The sequence below is a fragment of the Mastigoproctus giganteus genome, chromosome 12 (genome assembly GCF_048544385.1).
Source record: "Mastigoproctus giganteus isolate SK-2022 chromosome 12, ASM4854438v1, whole genome shotgun sequence".
Lineage (NCBI taxonomy): Eukaryota > Metazoa > Arthropoda > Arachnida > Uropygi > Thelyphonidae > Mastigoproctus > Mastigoproctus giganteus.
The window spans coordinates 53,324,037-53,340,799 of NC_143586.1; the positions used below are offsets into that span (position 1 = coordinate 53,324,037).

Consider the following 16,763-nt stretch of genomic DNA (forward strand, 5'->3'; position numbering starts at 1 on the left):
TTTTATAGTGAAAGCTTAATCATCTATTAGTTGCCAAGCAAACTGCATATGAAGAAAAGAAAAACAATTCTTTAAGTGGACACTGAAGTGGCACCAAAAGAATTGGAGAAAGGGGGTGTTGACATGGCCTTAGAGGTGATTATGAATGAAGATCTGAACATAGCATCAAAATACGGCCAATTTTACAAGATGGGATTCGATACTACAAAGACTTGTATGTCGAAAAAAATAAGACAATTTCATCATTGAAATACCTAATTAAACAAAGCTTTTTTTTTTTTTTTTTCCTCATCTCTCATGTTACCTTTTCATTAATAAAATTTTTGAAATTTTTTATTTCAAATCCTTTTAATTGGCAATCAAGTGCAAATTGTCTATAGATTTATTATAATTTGTTTATAGATTGTTTCTCTGGTGTGCATTCAATCAAACTCATTATAATTATACTTCAATCAGCACAGTTTCACATAATGCGAAACAGTTTCGGTACCAATTATCAGTGCTATTTGGGGTATTGCTGTAACCCCAGGGGCTCCCATCTGGTGAGTATGGGCTTGGCACACCCAGGGTCCTGAGCTGGATATCAACATTCTTCTTTCTTGGTGATTTATCTCTGAGTAATTCAGAAAATTTTTTTTTTTTTTTCTGGCTGGTGCAGCATAAGCCTCAGGCTTCTTTGCACTATGACTATTAATAATAATAGTAATAATACTTAGATATCAGAAAAGCTTCTGGTACTGTTCCACATGGAAGACTACTGTACAAAATGGAGCAGTATGGCATTAAGGGCAAGTTACTGTTATGAATAAAGGGATGATTGAATGGTAGAAGACAGAGGATGGTTATAAATGGGCACTACTCTTTTTGGATTAATGTTATTAATGAAGTCTTCCATTATGCCAACCTGCACTGGACCAGCATGGCAGATTTATGGTCCATTTCCTTCAACATGAATCATTGAGGAGGCTTCCATCCTGCAGTAGATTGATAATGGCTGCAATTTACTTTTTTTTTTTTTTACCCCAGAATAACATGTGAACTGTAGTTTTGCACTCAAGGTAGAAGAAAATGAAAAAAGATTTGAGGTAATTGTGCAGCGAGACATGAAGTTCTCTGAGCAGTGTATGTGGGCTAGAGTAAGTCATGGGATTTTGTCAATGATATATAGGAAATTTGCCAGCAGAGATAAGAATGTATTTATTCTGCTGTATAAATTAAGGCTAATGGTATTTGAGTACTGCATTCAGATCTGGAAGCCTCATTTAGTAGACTGTATCTGTTGGAACTGATGCATAGAAGAGCAATGAGATTAGTGAAGGAAACAAAAGGGTGCTTTTACCATGAGAGGCTTTAGTCCTTGAAATTGCAGCTTCTAGAAACTATGCGCATGTGAGGTGATCACTGTTTAAGGCTTTGAATGGATTGAGTAAGCTAAATGTTGATGGCATCCTTACTCTTATTTAGGCAACGTACATGAGAGGTAGAAATTTACAGTGAGGCTAGTTGCAGGATAGATATGCAGAAATTTGCCCCAAACCAGTGGATGTTGAAACAAATTATTAGAGTGTGGACAGGTGGTGTGATGGAAAGCATTTTTTATTTACAATTTTTTTTTTTTTTTTTTTTTTTTTGGCAGATGCTGTATCATATCTGGTGAGTATGGGCTTGTCATACCCAGGGTCCTGAGCTGGATATCATCATTCTTCTCTTCCTTGGTGATTCCCTTTTATCTCTCTCTCTCTCTCTCGATAGTTCAGAAATTTTTTTTTTTTTTGGCTGGTGCAGCATAAGCCTCAGGCTTCCTTGCACCATATGGCATAATAATAATAAGTGTACTTCCTTGTCATTTACTAATACTATACACTTAAAATTATGTAAAAAAAAAATAAAGTGCATTAGTAGAGGCATATGATGCAAGCTTATGCAGCATCAGCCAAAAAAAAAAAAAAAACCACTTCACCCCTCCATTTGTTCAAAATACCTGTCCACCTGAGCCTTAAATTTATTTAGGCTATCAACTTCCACGACAAGGGATGGAAGCCTGTTCCACCAACCAACTACCCACTGGCTAAAGGCAAATTTCTGCACGTCTATCCTACATCTGTCTTTCCTCAATTTGAATTTATATCAGAGGATATTTCAATTGATGGACCACCTTAAGACAGTTTAAAAATATATTGGGTAAGTAACTTGATTTCTTATTGTTTGAAATATATATATTTGGTTGTATGAAGTGAAATCTTCAAATAGAGTATCTATCTTTGTGTAAATTGGCATATATTTAATATATGCCAATTTACAGGCATATATTTAATATAAGAAAAGTACTATGACTGCATACTTCATTTTTTATTTATATATTCATGCTAGTTTTTGCTTAAATTATTAATTTAAGTATTTAAAAATAATTTCAGTATTACTAATGTAAATACTGGTTCAGTGATTTGGCATTTTGTGAACTGAATCTGCTCAATTCATCTAAACAGTTAATACACTTAATTTTTTAGGTGGGGTTGCGTGTTAGTTCATACAATTGCATATCTCCTTGGAAAAAGGACCCATGTTGGGTTATGGGATTCTGTTGGTAAAACTGTGTCTATATTTCAGACACTTGCTTTACTTGAGGTAAGCCTTGAAGGTTGCTTATTTAATAAAATACAATTTAATGATGTACAAAATAATTTCTGAAAACTTACTTTTCTGAACTTTCACAATCTATTTTGTTTTGTATCAATATCTTCCCATAGTTTTTTAGTTGAAGATGAAAAATGGAGGCATGTGTTTGTAGTCATAGTTATGTAATGAGCATACGATTAAATTAAAATTACCTTAGTAACTCACCTGGAAACAATTCTTCTATCAATTTATTCAATCATCGTTTTAATGTCAAAGATTAAAAGGATTTTTATCAGGTTAGCTTAATAGTTATGAATTATAAGCATGTCATTAAGCACTTCTATCAGTTGAGAACAAGGTAACGTATGGCTTGAGTTTTAAAGCATGCCTTTTCAATATCCAAAAAAACTAGACTGCAGAACACCACACTAAACAAAGTACAAAGAGACATGCATAGATGCCTTCTGGTGATATGGTGGGAACCTTGAGACCACATTTTAAGGGCACAAAAGGTGATATAGTTGTACAGATTGGCACTGATGATATCAAGAGTAGGAGACCGGCAGAATTACTTAACAAGTACAGGTCACTGTTGAAAAAAAGGAGTGAATTAAGGTTGAATTTGAAAGTGTCTGCAATTCTGCTCAGACACGATAGGAGGGAGTATATGATGAGAGCCTTGTCGATCAATTCATCCCTGGAAAGATTGTGCAAGGCTCAAGGGGTAGAATTTTTTTTTTTTTTTTTTTCCAGCCTGGACTGTACTTGTTAACAGGAGAGACTGCTTCTACAGGGATGGGATACACTTAAATAGAAAGGTTGCAAAAATATTTGCTGTTGCTATCAAGGCAGTGTTAGGTGGGTCGGAAAACTGCTAGCTTGGGAGGAGACAGACTACTAGATTAACAGTAGCCACTGGCAGAGGTGAAAGCGATTCTTGCACTGCTCCTATTGGAATGAGCAGCAGCCTGAAAAACAAGATGCAGGATACTTCAGAGACTGCTGGGAGTCATTGCAGTACAAGTAAACACACGGGTTGTGTTAGGGTAGCTAAGAATAGAAACAATGCATGTATACTTGCGTGTACACCAGTGCTAGGAGTTTAATAAATGAATTTGAGGTATTGCTCAAAACATCAAAGGCAGATACTGTTGGGATATCAGAGACATGGTGTCACACAGATATAAGGAATGCAGAACTGGAATTTGGGGAGTACGTCTACAGAAAGGATAGGAAGGGAGGAGGCTTTATGCTATTAGTTAAGAAACACATAAAATCCAAGGAAGTGAAGCCAGTCGACATTGCTGGACAGTGCAGTGTCGAGTCAGATTGGTGTGACATAAGCATTGGGAGATCAAAATTGAGAGTAGGAGTGTGCTATAGGCCTAATGACTCTGATAATTATAAAAAAGAAACTGTACAGGGAAATACAGTGGGCCAGTAAATCAGAGTCTTATAATGGGGGAAATTTTAATTTCCCAGATATTGACTAGAATTTGGGGGCTGGTCACTCCCACACTAGCAAGGCTTTTGTGGATTTATTGGATGATTGTTTTCTACATCAGCATATTCTGGAGGCAACTAGAGGGAGTAATATTCTTGATTTGATTATCAGTAGTGATTCCTCATGCATTAAGAATCTGCAGATAAATGAACCACTAGATGGCTGTGATCAGTGTGCTGAAGTGGGATTTACTCAAAGAGGTAACTACCATTAGGGGTAAAGGGAAGGGTTATTGCTTTCGTAAAGGCGACTATGATGGACTGAGACTTTAAATTCTATACAGTGGGACCAACTGATGATCTTACCAACAGCAAATTCAAAATGGGAAGCATTCAAAGAACTTATCTTGGAAGCTACTAGACTTTACATACCAACTAAGAAATATTGTTCAAGGTTTAGACCTAAATGGATGTCAGATGAACTAATGAGACATATGGTAGAGAAGAAAAATGCATGGAATACATACAAATTAACACGTGACACAGAAGCCTATGATAGATAAAAGTTGATCTGTAAACAAATTAAAAAGGAGGTTAGGCAGGCGAAGGCAGATTACGAGAAATCTTTGGCAAGGGATGCAAAGAAAAAGAGCAAAGAGTTCTTTACTTATGTAAACTCTAGAAGGAAGGGGATGAATCAGATTGGTCCACTTGATATCAATGGGTCAACTGTTGATGATCCTGCTCAGGTAGCTAACAAACTAAATGAATATTTTGCGTCAACATTCGCACATGGAGTTATTCAGCGAGGGGAATGCCAGAGGTGTATTCAACTCTGGCAGTAAGCTAGAGAATCTTGTAATAACTGAGAGTAGAGTGGAGGAGAAATTGTTGAAGATAAACAGAAGAAAGGCACCTGGGGTGGATGGGATCTATCCAGTTATATTAAAGGAGGCAGGAAAGGAAGTAAACAAACCCTTAACCATAATTATGAGAGCTTCCTTGGACTCAGATGAGGTACCCACAGACTGGAGATGTGCAAATGTGACCCCAATTCACAAAGGAGGATCAAAGGCTGACACAAGTAATTATAGACCTGTGAGTTTAACTTCTGTTCCAGGAAAAGTAATGGAGGCACTGGTTAAAGAAGCACTGCAGGATCATCTAGACAAGACTTCAGTTATAGCTCGGACACAGCATGGTTTTATTAAGGGAAAGTCTTGCCTGACCAATTTGATTGGATACTATGATGCAGTCACAAAAGAACTGGATGCAGGGAATAACTTTGATATCATATACTTGGATCTTAGAAAGGCTTTTGATATTTTTGTATATGGAAGACTGCTGCACAAATTGGAGCAGTGTGGCATTGGAGGCAAATTACTGCTATGGATAAAGGGGTGGTTGCAGGGGAGAAGACAGAGTGGTAATCAATGGACACTGCTCATCGTGGACTAATGTTATTAGTGGAGTCCCTAATTTATAAATGATTTATAAATTGTTTTCTGTATTTATAAATGATATTGATGATGGTATATCAAGCTTAATGTCCAAGTTTGTAGACGATATGAAGGTTGGCAGGGTTGTTAAGGACACTACCGACACTATGCTGCTGCAACAGGATCTGGAAAGGTTGAGTAGATGGGCTGAGAGGTGGCAAATGAAGTTTAACATTGACAAATGTAAAGTACTACATATGGGAAACTGCAACCCCAGAGCAACGTATCAACTCTGTGGTACTACACTGACAGTGGTAGAGAATGAAAGGGACCAGGGGTGGTTGTGCAGGCAGATATGAAGTTCTCTGAGCAGTGCAGATGGGCTGCAAGGGTAGCTTATGGTGTATTGTCAATGATATATAGGAATTTTTCTAGCAGGGATAAGGAGGTGATTATTCCCTTGTATAAGGCAGTGGTTAGGCCACACCTAGAGTACTGTATACAGGTCTGGAGGCCTCATTTCAAGAAGGATGTAGAGCTGCTGGAACGAGTACAGAGAAGGGCAACAAGATTAGTGAATGGAACAAAGGGGTGCTCTTATGAAGAAATGCTTAAGTTTTGCAAATTACAGTGTCTGGAGACTAGGCACCAGCAAGGTGATCTGATAGAGGTGTATTAAGCCTTGAATGGTTTGAGTATGCTCAATGCTGATGGGATTCTTCCTCTTGCTCAGAATAATCACCTGAGAGGGCATAAATTCAAATTGAGGAAAGACAGATGTAGGATAGACGTGCAGAAATTTGCCTTTAGCCAGCGGGTGGTTGGTTGGTGGAACAGACTTCCATCCCTTGTCGTGGAAGTTGATAGCCTAAATAAGTTTAAGGCTCAGCCGGCCAGGTATTTTGAACGAACAGAGTGGTGAAGTGGAAGTGGTTTTTTTTTTTTTTTCTTTTTTGGTTGGTGCTGCATAAGCTTGCTTTCTTGCATCAAATGCCTCTACTCTAACACTCCTCTACTCTAACACTCCCCACAATCCGGGCATCTAATACTATATACGACCCCACTTGCATTCTGTTTTTGAATGGGGTCCTTTACTTGTGACACGATTGTGTGCAGCCTCCGCCCCAGAAGCTGCACACAATGCGTCTGATAATTTCTTAGTATTCTAGTTATATGATCGGTTATGTTATGTAGAGGAAACAAAACGCCGTCTCAAAGGTCGTCTGGGGGGAGCACACTAAGGCAATAAGAAGTGCAGATTATGGTAAGTCCACCGTGGCCGAGCATTTTTGGGAGAAGCAGCACCAGATCTCCCCGGACGAGGCTATCATCACCGATCGGGCGCATATGTTCTGGGACTACAAGTGGCTCGAGAGTTTGCGGATCTGTTCCACAGTGAACATTAATAGAGATAGAGGAACGCAGATCCATCCCCTCTTTGAGGCTACTATCCTCAGAAGGGATGAACGGTTCCACATGACCCACTCTCAAGCCACTTCTGATTCCATAACACAAGAGAACGGAATACGTGGGAATGAAACACGTGATGAGTACCGTGAACCTGCTGGTATTTAAAGACGCACTGCAGAACAAAGAAAATACCGCTGAAGAAGGCAGAAGCCTTCGAAAGATATGGTTTTATCGCTTTTAATTTAGTATATTTTAATGTATTTTATTGTTCTTAACCCAGTATATTTTAATGTATATTTCATATATTTTAGTTGTAAAGTTAAATATAATTTATTATAAATACATAGTTATCAAGATACCAGTTTTCGTTTTCTTTGTGTTTTATTTCTACATAAGGTTGGTGAAAAACATTTAAAGCTACAATATGAATATACCCAACCTCAGAGGCCTGTTTGAAGAAAGAGAAGGATATATTGATTGACAGGTAGGTGTGGCAAATGATGAAATGATTGGTGGTGGGCGCAACAGAGGACAAGCTACTGTGTAGTCATTGGTTGGCATTATAATGTGTTTATGAGTAAAGAAAGGTGCATAATAGTTTTGTAATGAACGGTAAACAGGTAATAGTAGCGATGAATCTTAAAGATGGAAGAAATTTGTAGGAAAAAAAATAAAATGTTGGTTGGTTTTTTTTTTTTTGATGAAAACTAAATTAATAAATAAAAGCTTTTTTTGTTCTGTTCATTTTTGTTTTTTCCCATTATTAAAAGCAGATTTTTGGAGTTCATGAGTGTTTTTACTATACTGATGATTGATTTAGGTTTGATTACAAAAAAAGGAAAAGATTTTGTAACCTGACCTTAAATGGTAGTTTAGGAAATAATATAAAAGAATTTTTTTTTTTTTTTTTTTTTTATTTATATATATATATATATATATATATATATATATATATATATATATATATAGTGAATAGCTGCTGAGGTGTTGATTGATGTTATGATACGTGTGTATCCGCACAAGTGTCTTTAAAAGTACAGTAATAAAAAAAAATATTTTGTTAATAAACAATTTATGCAGTAGTCCACATGATTCTAAAGAAAAAGGTTAGGTTACACCCTCCATTTCTGGAGGGGCCTCAAGCTCCCATGGGATTCAAGTGGAGGTAACCTGACCTTTTTTCACCATTAGGGCATATTATTGAAAATTTTTATTTTTTCAATATTTTTTTTCAAAAAAAAATTTATTTTTTTTGACTATTTTTATTTTCTTGAAAAAATCAAGAAAATAAAAATAGTCAAATTTTTTTATGAATGTATTTCTAAATATGATTGTGATTCTAAAGAAAAAGTGGTTAGGTTACCCTCTCCACTTTGGGAGGGATTCAAGTGGAGGTAACCTGACCTTTTTTCACCATTATGGAAAGCATTCATTAGGGCAAGTTACCATTAGTGCTTCTGAGTGCTACTAAAATGATACTAACCCGATGTTATCATGTGTTGTGTTCGTGCACCAATCAGCACATTGTTTGCCACGCCTACCTGTCAATCAATATATCTTTCTCGACTTTGTTCCAGACTGATAACACCCACAGTCTGTTTACCGAGTGAGCAGCGCTAGAGTGCAGTGTCGGAAAACTAATTTTCTGCGTAAGTTACCCGCTGTTTCTCGTTGTTCTCGTGTTGGCTTTCTTTACCTTCGCCAAAATATGTTATCAAGAATACAAATGGAATGTCTTGGTTAAAAGTGGTAGCTTTGCTGACTAGGTTGCAAGGTGGATACACTAAATACTGTTGCTTTTTATGCCAGTGGGACAGCTGAATGAAGGACGGCCACTACAGAGTAAAAAATGGCTAGACTGTTCAGAAACTACACCAGGCCAAAAAATGTAGCACATTTTCCTTCGCCTAGCACATTAACCTTCCATCTGATCAATGATCGCCAGTATGGATTCTGTCAGTGTCGATCCACTGGTAATATTCTGGCTTATGTTGGAAGTGCTCGGTGAAACACAAGCAGTTGCTCTTGACATCTCAAAGGCTTTCAATCGTGTTTGGCATAAAGGTCTTCTAAACAAGCTTCCATCTTATGGTTTGCCAACTGTTTTTTTGTAATTAGTTATCCAGTTTTCTCTCTGATCACTCACTGAGGGTGATGGTAGATGGCTTTGTTGTCCAACTTCTCCACTAATGGTGGTTTCCCCCACTCTTTTCCTCTTGTATATTAATGACCTTCTTCCATGGACCGGAAATCCTATTCATAGTTTTTGCCAATGATAGCACATTGCATTCCACTTTCCATTTTGAGAAACCTTGCCCTGCTCAATCAGCTTCAACTTCTCGAATATCCGCTACCATTTCCTTAAATGCTGATCTCCAGGTAATTCTCCAGTGGAGCAAAGATAACTTAGTTGATTTCAATCATTCTAAAACTCATTCTTGTAAGACAGTTTTGTCTTATATCTTGCAAAAAGGATTCTTCTGCTCCTATGCTTATCTTTGGTGACACTCTGATTTTTAGGCAAAATGATATCTCTCTCTCTTTTGGAGATTACCCTGACTTCTAATCTGTCTTGGCACAAGCACATTACAAATATTGCTTCCTCTGCACCTAAAAAAAAAAAAACTTGGTTTTCTCTTTTGCTCTTGGCATTACTTTTCTTCCAAACAGCTATTCACTCTGTACAAATTGCAAATCCGCCCTACCATGGAATATTTTTCCCCACATCTGGGGCAGTGCCCCAAAACCTCTCTCGGGCATCCAAATTCCATTCAGAAGAGGGCAGTTAGGTTAATTAATGACTCCTCTTTAATAGTCTCTCCACTTGCTGTCGCATAGATGTACTGTTTCTGCTGCATACCTTTTCTACAAATACTTCCATGGGCACTGTTCTTCTGAATTGGCTTCTATAATTCCTGTGCTCTCTTTCAAAACAGTCCGAATACATACCGCCAATATCCATTTACTGTCCAACTTCAAACTCACAGAACCAACTTTTCATCTTCCTTGTTTATTGATTCAACTGCCATTTTCTGGAACAACCTTCCTTCACATGTATTTCCTGAAAATTAGTCTACAGAAGTTCAAGTCTAATGTCAACAATTATCTTCTTTCGTCTTCTCAACCTCCAACTCAAGCACAGTACTACAAGTTCTAATACCTCTTGGGTTTGGGGTCTTCAAAAAAAAAAAACATCCTCTTTTGGTGGAAAAGTCAAATTTATTTGGCTTCATTGCACATCAAGCTAGGTTTGATTTAAAAAAAAAAAAAAAAAAAAAAAAAATTGAAAGCGATGGACACAAGAAAGAGAACAAATTTCCTGTTTTGAGGCAAGTTTCCTTGAATCAGTGAGGCAAAGATAAGAGGGAATTTGTGTCCTCAAATCAAGCTGCTATTCCAAGGTGAGGAATTCACTAAAAAATTAAATGCTACAGAAATAAGAGCCTGGAAGCATTTGAAAATGGCTGCCGGAACTTTATAAGCAAATAAATTACAGTGAAATTGTAGACTAGCTAATTTTAGCATACAGAGAGTTGGAATACAACATTGTTAAAGCTTCATTTCCCACATTCCCATTTAAATTTTTTTTTTTTTATCCTGAAAACTTGGGAGCAGTCTCCGATGAACACAGTGAAAGGTTTTGCCAAGATATTTCTCAAATGGAATAAAGATAACAGGGGAAAATGATCCAAATATGTTGGTAGACTACTGTTGGAATCTTGCCTGTTATAATCATCCATTCCAGTGGACAATTATAAAAGGCAAAACATGACCAAATAAGTGTTTTGTTATCAGCTAAACATTATTGTAAATAGACTAAGGTTATAATAGACCCATTGTTCATTATTTAGTACTGTATGTATGTAAACTGCACAATTATCCCATGCCATCTGCAAAGTACAACATGAGAAAAATGGATTGACAATAATCAGCCTGGACATGATCCACAGCAGCAGGAAGGCATGGAACTGTATCAGTAGAATTGCTAAAACTCCTCAGACAGCCTAAAATTGCAGCTGATCAAGTTGCCTACCAGATACTGATGAATGGCAATGCCCAATTAAACTATATCCTGGTAAAATACAACATAACACCTGGAAGGAACCCCAATTTTAGGCATAATTTCACACTATGGTGAAAAAAATTTTTTGAGTCCTATAACTTTATAACAACTGCTTAAGGAATTTAACCATTCCAAATATCTGGTGCCATGCAAGGATTGTAGCTTTCCTTAAACCTGGAAAAATGCCAGATGTTAAGGAATTATAGACAGACCAATTGCTCTTCTGTGCACTCTCTTAAAGATCTGAAAGCACCTTATCCCTAATAATATCCAAACTGAAATTGATAGGATCACAATTCCTGACCAGGTAGATCCTGCACCTCACAGATTGTCAACCTGACTCAATTTATTGAAACTAGTTTTGAAGAGAAGTTCAGCATCAGGGCTGCCTTTGTAGACCTCTCTGTTGCCTATGACACAGTTTGTCACTGCTTAATTCTGTACAAGGTTTACAGCTTTGCCGAGGACTTACGCCTGTCATGTTTAATCTACTGCCTCTTGGATACCCAACACTTTGTTAATCTGGTTGGGAAAAGAAGCAGGTGGCATCTCCAGAAAAATGGCCTACCCCAAGGCAGTGTTCTAGCTCCTTTTGCTGTTTAACATTGATACAAATGACCAGCTCGTTTTTTTTTTTTTTTGAATGACCCAGAGTTTTATGTATGCAAACAATTTAGTTGCTGTTTTTTTTTTTTTTCCCCCGTCTTGAAAACAAGGGGCTAACATGCAACTGAATATCATATCTCATGGAACAGCATCTAGCTTAATTTTGATAAGCACTCTGTTATTTAGGTGTCACACTGAACTACACACTTTTCTTTTTAAAAGAAGAAAGAAAAAGAGCAACATCCTTCAGAGGTTCACATCAACTGAATAGGGAGTTAACCAACACACTCTAAGAACAATGGCTGTAGCCTGCAGTTTATCAACTGCAGAATATTCCAGTTCTATCTGGGTGAGATTGCATCATGCTACGAAATTAGACCCTCTACTAACCAGACTTGCAGACTAGTGACCGATTGCTTCAAACTGACACCATTTAACAACCTTTTATATACTATCCCCCTCTCTCTATTAGAAGAAATGTTAACAGTGTGAAGGAAAGAAACAAATGGATACTTGACCCAATGTCCACTCTATGGTCAACAACTAGTTCATTATTTCTCATCCTGCATGAGATAATACCACTTTGCTCTCATCCCTATAGTGTAGATTGACTCTGGCAAGAGGCAGTTGCCAGACAGCAACTCAGCGGGACATATCAGCCTCCTGCTGTCCGAGGCACTTCTACCCAGAGCTGATTTAGACTGGCCTACATGGAAAAGATTGAAGAGATATATTGGACTCTTACTGGAAGATCAAAATTTAATCTGGCCTGCTGGGGCTGCTCAGTTGTTCTCACAGAATGTGACTGCAGTGCCATCCAAACCATGGAACATTTGTTGGACTCTCCTTTGCATGGTCCACCATACTCCACAGAAGACTTTGCTTCTTGTTCTGACAGTGCCATGCAACATGCTTGCTATTGGACAAAAATGTTTAACATATAAACATGTATGCTAAATAATTAACACTTCATACCTGTTTGTTTTATAATCTGCACCCCTGCAATATTTTAATTTTTGTTTCAACATTCTTTTAAAAAATGCTCCCCTACATGTGGTTAGCCATTATTTATTATTGTTATTATAATTACTGTATGACTTGTGTGTCTATGGGTGTATTATCTATTTCTCAGACTCAAAATAAATAATATTATGAACACAACTGTGAAAAATCCATTTTTATATGAAAAATTCTATATTTTTAAAAATAAAACTCTGATATATGTTCCACCTGTGCTTTAGACATTTTTATAACTTATTTTTTTAATGCCTACATGCATTATCTTCACTTTTGGCAAATTAAACTTGCAAAAACCTGTTTTAGTCATTGTATAGTGGTAAGTGATATCTGACACATGTGAAGAGCTGATGCAATGTAGTACTGCAATCGAACATGAAGCCAGTGTTCTCGATAATTGGACAATAAAAATCATGCTAATCTTAAATTCAATTTTTGGAGCATTTGATAATTATATGCAAAAAGAAGCTTAACAAAGCCTAAAAAATATTTTTATGGCCAAATTTTTTTAAATGACAAAACAATTAATGATGTAGTACAAAAGTCAAACCAGTAATGAAGGAAAACTTGCATTTGCATCACTCAGATATTTTTAAATTTAAGTCATTTGGGTGGCAGTTTATCACTGATATGTCTTGCAGAGAAGTTGTAGAAAATGATTGTGGCTGTAGTTTATGCAGGAAAGAAGATACTGAACTCCACTCAGTGGCATTTAGTATGATATTAACCATTAACCACACTTAACCATGAGTAGCAAGTGGAAGGCAACTTGCCTTAATCTAGTATTTTGATATCCTTTAATAGGAGATTAATTTGTCTCTACCTGCTGCATGTAATTGTTCTCCATAATGCCATCAATGTTTTCCTTTAGCCTGTTCTATTTTTATAGTTATTTGTCATTGATTTCTAATGTGTTGAATCTCTTAGCATTGAAAGTTTATAACACTTACTCCTGAAAATTTCAAAATGCAAAGCAGGGATGACCAGTTGGTATAAAATATATCTCTATTGGTATCCACATGTGAATTATTTTTGACTTTTTCTAGTAGACTGGAAGTTACCTTTGGATTCTAACCCCTTCTATTGAAATGTATACCATCCTTGTAGAAACACTCTCCTGTTAACAAGCACAGACCACACTTAGAAAAATTTTACTCCATGAACCTTGCATATTCTCTTGTATGTGTCAGGGCCGAATTGCAGACAGCTTCAATTTCAGTCTTAACTTGTGACTTTTTTCCTCAACATTGCTCTGTGCTTGTTAATTAAATTCTCAGATCTCCTACACTTTGTCATTAGTGCTTACATGTACAAAAGTATCAATTTTTGTGTCCTTAAAAGATGATAGCTGCTATACAAAGTTATCTACTTTAGCCCTTGGCAGACATACCTTGGTTCTGTTCCACCTGTCCATTTTGCACAATATATTTCAGAGTTCACTGACAATAGAGCTGTCAACTATAGCTACTTCCTATAGGGCCAAGGATCCTCAGCTTCAGAGGATGTATTCATGTTGTCTGCTGCTGCAGCATGAGGCTCAAGCATTTGGCTGGGCAGCTCAATTTTTGCTGCAGTTTCTCAATTAAATATTAAAACTGCTCCATTGAATTTAGTAAAAAGGATCCCCAGTGCCTGCATTTTGGTGTCTGGTAACCTTATTATTCATACTACTTTTTTTATTTATTTTTTATTTTTCATTAAAATAAAAAAAATGTGATATGATTATGATAAAAAGTGTATTCACACATGATTTAAGGTTAGTATCACCCATCTTGACATCTGCTTGTGTAAACTAATTATTTAAAAACAAAATGCATTATTATTAATAAGTTATTTGAAAATTCTCATTTTATTATTCTTACATTTAGATTTACATGAAAAGTCATCTGTCAGCCTTAAAGGCTGGCCATTGCATTGAATTTTTACAGATCAAGAATTTGATGTATTGCTATTTATCTGATCATATAAAAATTGTAATGCAGTGTATTTGTGCATGTAAATGTGTTAACTGAATGCACTTCAACTGTATAAGATTCTTAGTCTGTTGATAGATTGATTGTTAATCTACAAATAATACATTGTGGAAGTTTTTTTTTTTTTTTTTCCCCTTGACTTCAATGATTATAATGCTGTTTTTGTATCACCACTATGAAAAACATTTTTAAAAGCTCCAACCAATTTTTTTCCCTTTATTTTATTTATTTATTTTTTGAGATCTCAACAGCAGGATTACAATTACCAAAAAAGCAGAGGAGAAAACATCTATGAAACATGATTTCTATCCTCATGTCCTCCCTCCCACCATTATGTTTTGTATTAGTAATGGGGCATATGCTGCACCAGCCAAAAAAAAATAAAAGGAAGAAAAATATTAAAATAAATAATAAAAGGAAAGGAAGTAGACAACCTGTTTCCCTCCTCCCATAGGTAACCTCTGAACTTCCCCAAACTGTCAGCCTCTACCACCCGTGTAGGTAATTAGTCAGAAAGTAATTTATAAACTTGCTGTTAAAATAAAACTTCCTGCAGTCCAGTCTAAATATTTTCCCCCCCCCCTTACTTGAATTTATGGCTCCTATTTCTAGAATCTTTTATGACTGAAAATTTCATCCTAATTCATTTTACTTTTGCCTCTCAGAGCCTTAAACACCTCAATCAAGTCTCTTCTAAGGTGCCTAGTTCCCAAGCTTTGCAACCCACATATTCAAAGTCTTTCCTCATATGGATGCCCTTTTGACAATCTTGCCAAACAAGTTACCCATCTTTGGACCCTTTCAAGAAGCTCTTTTTTATTTTTTTTCAGGTGTGGTCTCCACACTTGAACACAGTATTCTAAGTGTGGTCTAACGAGAGCCTTATAAATTGGAATTATTACATCCTTATCTCTACTAGCAAATGTTCAATAAATCATTGATAGGACACCATGGGCCTTCCTTGCAACCTGTCTCCAATGCTTGGAGAACTTTGTCTGACTGTATTGTAACTTCCAAGTTACTTTTTTCCACTACTGACTTTAGTACAACTCCACCAAGTGTATAGGTTATTTTGGGGTTACTGTTCCATAGTGTAGGACCTTGCACTTTGCTGGATTAAAGCAAAGCTGCCACTTTTCTGACTATTGCTGAAGCCTATCTAGGTCACTCTGAAGAACCTCTGCTTGGTGGTGATCATTAACTACTCTACTAGTCTTTACATCATCTGCAAATTTAGACATCACACCCTCTAACCCTTCAAACTATGTGTCATTTAAGAAATTTAAAAATAGCAGTGGTCCCAATACTGATCCCTGGGGAATCCCACTTCTTACGTCCTCCAATCTGAGGAATAAGCACTTATCACAACCCTTTGCCTCCTGCCCTGAAGTGATACTGTTATCCATCTAAGGATTTTTCCTGTAATTCCAACCTGTTCCAGCTTATAAAGTAACCAACCATGTGGGACTGAGTCAAATGCTTTGCTGAAATCTAAATAAACAATGTTGAAATTATTCCCTAAATCCAGCTCACAAGTGATCCTGTCAAAATAGCTAACCAGATATGTTAAATGTGATTTTTCCCTTTACAAAACCATGCTGCATATCCTTCAGCTTTCCATTTCTATCTAAATGATCCTGAATTCTCCCCTTGATCATTGCCTCCATGATTTTCCATACTACTGAAGTTAGTGACTGGTTGGTAATTTCCCACTGCACTCTTAGAACTGTCTCAATGTATTGGAGATACATTGGCACTTTTCCAATCCAATGGAATCTCTCTTGAATCCAATGATGCTCTCATAATTAGCCTCAATGGTTCAATGCATTCACTTGACACCTTCCTTAAAATTATAGGGTATATATGTACTCTAATAATAGAATATTATTAAAAAAAATGTGTGTGTTAATTAATACTGAACTTATTTTATTTGCATTGTAATTTTTTATATATATTCTTAGGTAATCCACTGTCTTTTGGGACTTGTTCCAGCTTCTGCTTTTCTTACTTTTATACAAATATTGTCTCGTATAGTGGCTGTATGGCCATTGTTAAATAGCATTCCTGAAGTGAGTAGCTCAATTTTTTTTTTTTTTTTTTTATATATATATTTAAAAACATAAAATGGATATTTCTTTAATATAAACACAAATATAGATATCAAATTCATGTTGAAGAATAAATGTGCATCTGTTG

The 16,763-nt window shown here is 36.4% G+C and overlaps 1 protein-coding gene across 1 annotated transcript in view; it reads left to right on the top strand.

Annotated features, from left to right (window-relative positions):
- The window catches only part of Hacd1 (3-hydroxyacyl-CoA dehydratase 1), a 66,660-nt gene that overhangs the window by 9,388 nt on the left and 40,509 nt on the right, over window positions 1-16,763 (top strand). The window contains exons 2-3 of the mRNA XM_090385600.1: window positions 2,508-2,625; window positions 16,529-16,636. Coding sequence (XP_090241726.1) covers window positions 2,508-2,625; window positions 16,529-16,636 — 226 coding nt within the window. The remainder of the gene's footprint in view (window positions 1-2,507; window positions 2,626-16,528; window positions 16,637-16,763) is intronic.